At 33.4% G+C, this 10,028-nt stretch overlaps 1 protein-coding gene across 1 annotated transcript in view; it reads right to left on the reverse strand.

The window, feature by feature from the left end:
• DIAPH2 (diaphanous-related formin 2) overlaps positions 1–10,028 on the reverse strand; it is a 914,924-nt gene that overhangs the window by 420,868 nt on the left and 484,028 nt on the right. Inside the window, exon 20 of the mRNA XM_012650030.1 lies at positions 2,399–2,528. Coding sequence (XP_012505484.1) covers positions 2,399–2,528 — 130 coding nt within the window. The remainder of the gene's footprint in view (positions 1–2,398; positions 2,529–10,028) is intronic.

Here is a 10,028-nt window from a genome sequence, read left to right on the forward strand (position 1 = left end):
CTGGCGACTTTAGTAATGAACTAAAATAAATTTGTTATTTGCCATACCAGATAAAACAAATCCTTACTCTACCAAAGTAGGCACTTGAGTTCTAATAATGCAAAAAAAATAGAAAAAGTTACTGGTAGTCATCCAATTGTTCTGTAAATATGAGTTAAATAATTTATTCTTTAGCTGAATTAGTTTTATCTTATCTACATCCCTCTAGGAAAAAAAGGTACTTTTTTGTTTTTGTTTTTAAAGAGAAGAGGATCATTTTACAAGGAGAATGAATTATATAGCATTGACCTATTTTTATTTTTGGAGGTAGAATGTGAAAAAAAATGTATGTGTGTGCATATGTGTGTGTGTGTATATATATATGTATGTTATACACAGTACTGAAGGTGACAGAATGTGATTCAAACAGGGCTGAAACGTACATTAAGCAAACAAGACAAGCTAGACTGAAACACCAAGGAAAAGTATTTAACTATAAATAAGAGGTAATTGGCTTGACCTTTCACCATATTTTGTTTCTTCCTGAAGATTGAATTCTGAAGTATTTTTTCCTAAGGCTTTAGTAACAAAACATTTCAGAAAAAGAAAAAGGAAATAGATTCTGAACAGTGATTTGACAAATGATAGTCAGTTGTCTTAGAGGACAGGGCAGGTGAGATTTCTAGGCAGGAGATATAGCATGAAATCGTACACATAGACAGGATTATTATAAAGGAATAAAAACGGCTCAAGAGAATATATGTCTGAGTACCTTGAAATGAGAACTAGGAGGAAATGAAAGAGGGATGCAAGCAGGCGGAATGTGCCTAAGAACTTTTTGAGTTGAGAACTCTAAGTCTGAATTTCATAGGGAAAGAAAAAGAACTAGTCCAAATAACTTGAGGATGGGGATCGCTACAGCCCAAACAGTGAGATAAAAACAGGATTTTTGGTAACAGTCTTTTGAATACACTAGCAGGAAGAATACACAAAATGAGAAATAATCAAAATACAACAGAGAGATACTGATCTTGAAATGGATTATGAAAGAGAAGTTGGTGATATTTTAAAACAAAAATACGAAAGGATTTACCAAAAGTCCAGGCATAGGAAGTAAACAAAGAGAATTGAATAAAATATTAATACATTAACATTTTAATGTAATACATATCTTATATCCTTATGATTATTTCCTTCTAATAAGACAATAGAAACAACTATTTTATTCTTAGTAGTATAGCAATTACTACTACTACTACTACTACTACTACTACTACTACAAATAGTGGTACAGCAACAGCTATATACTTCCTATATGTCAAGAATTTTTCTGGATGCTTTGTACATGTTAACTCATTTAATTTTATTGTTACTATCATTCTCATTTTCCAGATGAGAAAACAAACACTTGGAAGTTTAAATTATTAGCTTAAGGTTATGGAACTAGTAAGTAGTAGAGCTAGGATTAGAGAGTTATAACATTTAACTTAAAAGGCTATGCTCTATACTCTATCTTTGTCAGTAGCAGTAGTGGCTAAAGTACACAATATAATTTAATGTCTCTTTCTGTAACTATATAAAACATATAAATGCTATATATGCAAATGTAGTTTTATGTGTATATAAATACCTATAGTTATTTTAAAAAATTTAAATGGATACATAATAATTGTATATATTTATGGGGTACATGTGATATTTTGATACATGCATATAATGTTTAGTGATTAAATCAGAGTATTTAGGATATCCATCACCTCGAATATTTATCATTTGTTTGTGTTGGGAACATCCCAAATCTTCTCTTCTCTTCACCTATCCTAAAACATTCTGCCACTTTGCTCATGTTGGAAAACAAGCTCTTTTATATGTCTGTAAAACCCTAACCTCATATTTCACCCTTTGGCCTCTTATCTACCCATTTGAAAGTACTTTCTCCCTCATCCAAACTACAGGACATTATCTTTTCCTGTAGCACTTCTCACATTCATCCTTGTTTTATAACATGTGTGTATGTGTATATAAATATATTTTTTCTCACTTTCTACATTTTAAACACACTCAAGCAAGAACTGTCTTATAATCATTTTCATATCACCAAAAGCCCCATAGTATGGTTCCTTTGCAAATAATATACACTTAAGTGTTTATCAAAAGAAAGAATGAACATATTATCTGATCAGAGATATGAAAGCTTTGAAAACCTAGAAGTGTTAAAAAATGAAGACAAAGGTTATTAAATGCATCATTCTGTCAAATATAAGCTAAGCTAATGGAAACTATATTCCTGCTTTTCTTATATCAGTAAACAAACAAAAATACTTTTATTATTAATAAAGTGTATAGATTCTTTAATCTTACCATTTAAAATAAAATATACAGGCAAGGAATAGTCTCAAAGCAGTTACAAATCAATTACCTTTGCTTGCACTTTCTACATGTTCCAGTTCTTCAGGAAATTTCAGGATATCTCGGTATTTTTCCTCACAAATTTCAGCAATAAAATGCAAAAGTGTTGTTTTTTGATCTGCAGATTTAGTGTCTCTGATCTGGAAGAAAACAACACATTTTTTAGTAATTTAAATACAAATTTTTTCTTAAGTGAAATGAATGAATGAATGAATTCATTATAACTAATTTAAAATTTAAGAAAAAGTTTTGGGTAGATTCTTAATGTGGTCTAGTAAATGCTCTGGATTTTAAAATGAGCTCGATATTTGAAAAGTGAGAAAGATGACCAATAAAAGTGCCAAATTAAACCTTAATCTGTATTTTCAAAAATGTCTGAATCATTATGGCAAAATGAACTATTCTTCTCAGGAGAGAAGAACATTCATTTAAGTATTGATAGTAATAGTCCAACTTAATGTGTGCTTACATTATCATCATTCTGTTCTTCGCTTTATGACAAAAATATATTCTTGAAAGCTGGATTCATTTGTGAGATTATACTTATTTCTAGCCATCATCGGTATAAATTAATATAAAAGAGTAAGCACATTTCATCCTACTTTACTTGCATGAGCCATCAGAAAAGAATTCTCAAGGTTGTTCTTATTCTGAGTTGTAAAAGGAATCTGACTACATAATTGTGATAATATGAAAAATTTTATTTGCCTGCTGATATACTGTATTTCCTTTTCAGATACACTAGAAAAGAGATGCCACAGTTATAATGATCAAAATCTTTAAAGTACGGCTGGGTGCGGTGGCTCATGCCTGTAATCCTAGCACTCTGGGAGGCCGAGGCAGGTGGATCGCTCAAGGTCAGGAGTTCGAGACCAGCCTGAGCAAGAGCGAGACCCCATCTCTACTAAAAAATAGAAAGAAATGATCTGGACAACTAAAAATATATATATAGAAAAAATTAGCCGGGCATGGTGGCGCATGCCTGTAGTCCCAGCTACTCAGGAGGCTGAGGCAGGAGGATCGCTTGAGCCCAGGAGTTTGAGGTTGCTGTGAGCTAGGCTGATGCCACGGCACTCACTCTAGCCGGGGCAACAAAGTGAGACTCTGTCTCAAAAAAAAAAAAAAAAAAAATCTTTAAAGTACAGGACAAAAAAGTATATGAGAATCTGGTGTTTTCTTTAATATAACTCTCATACTAGACTAAGCTGCAAATGAAATCAAGGATTTACTTAGAAACAAAGCATAAATACAGCATAAAATATCAAGTTTTTCTCATTCTATTGGATGTTTTAATTCTATAATCCTTAGATGATGGGTTTGTCCACTGATGTTCATACTCATTCAGAGTTTTTAGCTTTAAGGATTATTCTTTTTAGAATAAATGAAGATTCTTCACAAACAGGTTTATGAAAAGGCTGGAGAAGATATTTAGGTAATTACAGAATAAATTAATCTGTATTGTTTTAGTAACAAAAAAGAAAAAAACAGCATTTAATAAATCAGGCCCATACTGAATTTGTTTTGTACTACAGCTTTTTAACAACTGTTTCCACGCCGATGAAGTAAACAACTTAGACGAAATATTAGTCCCAAGGCTCCAAATCAGCAAACAGCCACAGGAGGCATGATGTTGATAGTTCAAGTAAGTGGTCACAATTATTTCTTTTAGAGTTTCTGGGATTACTTTATCCTACACAGGTAAAATATTTAAAAGTTTACATTATCATGCTGATCCACTATACACTTTTAAATACTACAAGGTGGAAATGACATGATTCAAGGACAAGCTATAAGAACAAAAAGGAACACAAACCTCAAGGGCAATTTGTCTTAAGTAAGGCTCACAGCTGTAGAGGAATCAATGGGAGGTTCACCTTCCTAAAGAGAGAGGTCTTTACCTGGCATTACTGTTATCCGTTCACAAAATACATCATTTTGAGAATATGCTGGACATCCCAAATAATAAGGAAATTAACATTTTCTTTTTTCTTACAAATTAACTAATCTCCAAATCCTAAAATTCTAAAAACGTGAAGTGCTTGGGGGAAACTGCAGGTACATCTTCCTAGAGGAAAGGAAACTGATGTATATTTTATGAACTCTATGGAGACAAAAACGAAAATTAAAAAAAAAAAAAAAAGCAAAGAACACAATACTAAACAACAACAAAAACCCACCTAGTTTTTCAGGACACCAAAATGTACAAGTATATCATAATTTAAAATAAAATGTACTTGGCTAACATTGAACACAGAAATAGAAAAATAGCATTGTGCTCATATGCCAATTTTATGGGTGATATTCTTTTTCTTTAATTTCTCACATGTGTTATATTGTTTTGCATTAAAAAACTTTAGCTTTTAGCATGCATACTTATAAGTGCTTAATTTTCAAAGATTGTTTTTATTAATAAATATTCATTATCAGTTCCATTAACAATTTCTGTTACAAAATTTAGTACAGTCAATGGTTACATTTTAAAAAGATAAATAAAGCATAACATTTCAGTTAAATAAATATCTCAGTATCTTTGATGAAATTAGAAAGGCTTGTAGACAGAGTATGCATATGCTTTTTGAAAATCATAATATTCCCTTGAAAGCATGGGCAAACATGGCCAAATGCCTCTCTTGCCAAGTTTAGAAATATCTTAGTTGGGTTGGGAGACAAATTGCTTAATATGTATTGCAATATTTATTTTTTTAAAAAATTTCACAAAGTCAATTTAATGTTTCAAATTTGCAGGAAATCATGGCAAATGGGTGGTCTTTTTAATCTTTCTCTATGTGTATGACGCTTAGATCAATTATTTTAAAATAAATACGTAATATTAAAATATAATAAAAAAGAATTTTTACTCTGAAGTTTATTTACTTTGTATTATCATGTCTTCAGTCTCTCTTACCTAGTCTACACCATTTACTTATTAGCCATTGTAGCTCTCTCAGGCTCCATGGTAGTCAATGTCAGCACAGAAGGCAACTAAGAACATTCACTTTCATCAATTCTACTGGTTAAAGACATTTATCCAATAATTCGCTCTTCCAAGTGTACTAGTTGGATATATATACATCTCTTGGGGTGGAACAAGAGCAATCTAATCTAACTATGTACAAAATCATTTCCGAAGTGTTTGGGTTAGTTTATTAAGAAATAAAATTGATTTCCATTTGATAGCTGAAATCATGTTAAAATTTTACATTAACATAAAATATCTAAAAAATACTTGATCAGATAGCCTAAGTCTCCGTGGTGGCTATACCATATGAATTTCAAGGTTTGCTCTAGCCAGAAGCAAAGTGCCTTTTTGCATCCCTGTCTGTGCTTTCTCAATTTTCCTGTCACCTGCCACAGTTAGGCAGGGACATGAGATGATATATGAGTTCTTTTCATAAGATGTAAAAGGATGAGCAAAATGACCACTCTACAGTCCTATGTCTTATATATATCCTCAAATAATAAAAACACAAACAGCAGTTCTAGAAATTGGAAATATTTGAAAAAGCTACAAGAAGTTTTATAGTATTTTAATAAGCTGAGTTATCAATGAATGATAATGAAAATAAGACAGCGAGTCACTGTATTAACTGATAAAGTACCATCAGTTAATAAACCATATAGCAATTTTAACTGTAATCATCTGACCAATAAATGTTATACATAAAGATTAATAACTTAATTTAAATTAATTCTATCTATCTAATCTTTAATAACTTTCTGAAATGGTACATGAATACCAAATACCTTTAATAGGATACCTCTTTCTATAGCTAATTCTGATCATTTCTCTTTTTTCTAATAAATACAAATGCTATATTATAAAAGATAATATCTGTATTTTACATGTTCAAATACATTTCCAAAACTTTAGTTAAGCAGATAGCAAGATATCTGAATAACTAATTGACACATGAAATTTCTTTATTCCAAATACCGTCATTTAAACCTGAAAATATTCAGTCTTGGCATGTCTTTGAAATTGGGCTGTTTGAATACACAGAAACCAGAACACAGCCAGAGAGCCTGAGACAACATTTTAATGATCTACGTCAGTCACACTCAATCTTTCTGTGAAGGACCCCCTTCTGTAGGTAATTTTCCCTTCTGCTGAGATTTAAGCCTATTTCTTCTTGCTTTGTCCTCAGTGGGAACTGAAAATAACTGGTCACTCTCCTTGGTATAACAACCTCTCACAGAGTGAAAGTTCCTTTCTCCTGCATCCTATTCTCTAAAATAAGCAATTGCAGTTAATTTAACCTCTCCTACACAGAGGTTAATTTTCACATGTTTTTTTTTTTCCCCATGGTAATTAGAATCCATTCAAACTTTCCATTGCATAGGCTCCTGTAGTCTTCTAGAAAAGCAAAGTTCTTGATTTTGCATACAAGACCCTTCTTGATCTGGCCCTTGCTACCTTTCTACGTTGCCTCCTGATGCTCTCTGATTTCAATTGCTTGAACATACCATGCAGTTTCATACAACTGTGCTTTTGCACAAGTTGTTTTCTTTGTGTAGACTCGCCCCCTCCTTCTCTTTTTTATCAATCTGCCACGTAAATACCTATCTATATTTCAAGACTATTCAACTACCACCTCATTCTGAAGGCTTCTCTATCTTAGGAGCAATTAATGACTTTTTTGACCATGTTCTTTCACTGTAAACATTTCAACACAGTAGTTTCTTGCACTCAATATGAGCTCTTTCAAGGGTAGAGACCTTGTTTTAGTAATATTTTTATACACAGTACCTAGGAGAATGCTAGAACATACTAGACAGTCAATAAATGTTTTTGAATAAAGATTATTCTCCACATAAACTCCCACTTGTGTGGGCTATAGAGCAATACTTCTAAATTTAATTCCACACTTGTTTTATATATGTGTATGTGGGTACACACACAGACACACACACACACACACACACACAGAGGTTGACTACAAAGATCAGACTTTTCAAGGACACCACATTTGCTGAGAGCATGTGGGAATGAATGCCAGAATAAAGTTTTAATTTGTCCCTCAGGAAGTGGAGCATCACACATTTTTAGGCAGGTTAGGAGCAAAGCAAATTTGAATGTAGACCGTACATTCAGTGAATCACTGTGAGCTGGGGACTGTGCTCAACACTAGGGATAAGAAGTAAATAAATGATGTATATTAACTTTGAAGCCTCAAGCTCAGAATTTAGTAGAAAATACAAAATTATATAGAAAAGAAACATGTAGGAGAGTACTTTGGTGGCAAATTTCAAGGACTGATATAGTTGAAATGATAACTAGGATGTGTGTAGAAAAGATGAAGAAAGAGCAAATTCAAGAGATATTGTAAAGAAAAATAGGATTTAGTCACTGAATACTAGGATGAGGGAGAGGAAAAAATCAAAGACTCCAAAACTTTTAAGTTCTGATGGTTAAAAGAATGGTGTGTCATATCCAGAACAAGAAAAATGGTAACTCTAGAGTGGGCTGGCTTTGGGATGGAGACGGCAGCTCAAATTTTAAACAGAGGTGTTAGCTATGTGGAGCTACTCTATGAGAAGGTGGTCATGGCCATTCCATTCTCTCTGCTTCATTTTATCCTATATGATTTAACCTAATTATGGTTCTTAAACAAACATATGACCATGTCACTCCCTCCCTTAAAAAAATGCAATGGTTCTCCGTAACTCATGTACTGAAGTTCAAATTTCTAATCAGAATAATTATTGAGTGCAGATTTTGGATTCAGAAAGAACCAGGATTGAACCTTGACTCTACCATGTAATAATTGTGTGAACTTGGGCAAGTTACTTAAACACTCCATGCCTCAGTTTTCTTACCTATAAAATGGGCATTAGATAAGTACCTATGCTCACAGACATGTTTGTAGAATTAAATAAGATAGTGTATTATCATGACCACAATCATCATCCAGATGAGAAGTAATGAGAGTCTACCTTAGCTTCCCATCTTCAAAGACAGTAACTCACCATCATAACCTAGAAGGCCCTCTGGGATGTGGCCCCTATTACCACTGTGACTTTTTCTCTAGCTATTATCCTCTCCCACTTCCCCACTCCCACTTCAGCTAGGCTAGACACAAATACAGGGCTTTATTGTCTGCTTTGTTCACTTTTACATGTACTCAGCATCTAGAACAATGGCTAGCACATAATAAGCACTCAATACGTATTTGTTCACCACACAAATGGGTGAAGATTTGCTTATATTCCTCCTGACCTCAGAATGCTCATCTTCCTTCATCAAGTGGTAGTACTCTACTCCTCTTTTGAGGAGGAGGGCAACCAACATCTCTTACCCATCTATCATGGACCTATGGGCCAGGCAAATTGCTTAATATGCCTCATGCTTAATATGCATCGCTTTTTTTAAAATCCTCAAATCAATTCAGTGAGTTAGTTATAAATATGCCCACTTTCTAGATAAGATAGAGTGCATAAGTAGTTTGATCTATTTCACATAATTAATACATGTTGGTGCCAGAACACAGCCTGGCAACTTATGCCCATTGGGTATTAAAGATATACTAGATTGAACTAAGTGTCATGGGTGATGAAGAAGGTATGTACAGAAAGGAAGGATCATTCGGGGAGAGTGTTAGTTATTAATAATAAGCCTTTCCCAACTTCCCTGAATAGAATTGATAAATTCTGTTTTTGTTTTCCTATAGTGATGTAGATATACTCTAGTCATAGCATTTATTCCACAATATATAATTTTGTTTGCACAGTCTTATCCACCAGATTGCGAACTGCTTAAAAATGAGGATTTATATCAATTTTGTTCAGCAAATGTTGAATGAATACATGCTATAGACAGGCCAAAAATAACTAGGGTTGATTTGATGTTTAGAGAAATCTAAACATTAGTGACCTTCAAGCACTGTTTCAATACAGTACAAAGGAAACGAAATTAGAAGAAACAGATAGCCTGTAAGAAGAGGTAATGTGAAGGAATAATTTATTCAAAATATTGACTGTGGATAATAACCAGGTAATAGAGGAGGCAGTAGAGCCAGCAGCCAGAAAATGGTGAGGCTAGTGACAAAAGTTATTATAATCCTTGTCCCGAATAAGTTCAGCATAATTAGGCCTGAGGGGGTCAGGCAACACAAGAAATAAGAACAAAAAATCGAGAATTCATGGGCATTGACTACTTCATTGGTTCTCAAAGCCTGGTCCCTGGATCAGCAGTATATCAGTATGACCCGGGAACTTACCAGAAATGCAAATGTTTGGGTCCTACTCCAAATTGACTGAATCAGAAACTCTGAGGGTGTGGGATAGCAGTTTGCATTTTAATATATTGGGAAAAAAATTCTGATTATCACCCCCAGGTGATTCTGATGCATGTGAAAGTTTGAGAGCCACCAGACTACTTTAAAAGAATTTCCAGGCGAGAAAATGTTTGGCAATTGTCTATAGCTTGCCTAGGTCCTTTCACAATTACTTATACCTATAACAAGTTGAAGTGTCAACATGTTTTCAAAGCTTAGTGTCAATTTAAAACTAGAGGGAAAATGTCTAGCAATTGTGGCATCTGAAGGACAGAATCGCTCTGAGTACTCTTGATTAATTCATACAAAAATGAGACTGATTTGTATCATAATTTACCATCTATTTATCCAAAGGCAGATGAGCCA

The sequence above is a fragment of the Propithecus coquereli genome, unplaced genomic scaffold (genome assembly GCF_000956105.1).
Source record: "Propithecus coquereli isolate 6110/MARCELLA unplaced genomic scaffold, Pcoq_1.0 Scaffold31, whole genome shotgun sequence".
NCBI classification, from domain to species: domain Eukaryota; kingdom Metazoa; phylum Chordata; class Mammalia; order Primates; family Indriidae; genus Propithecus; species Propithecus coquereli.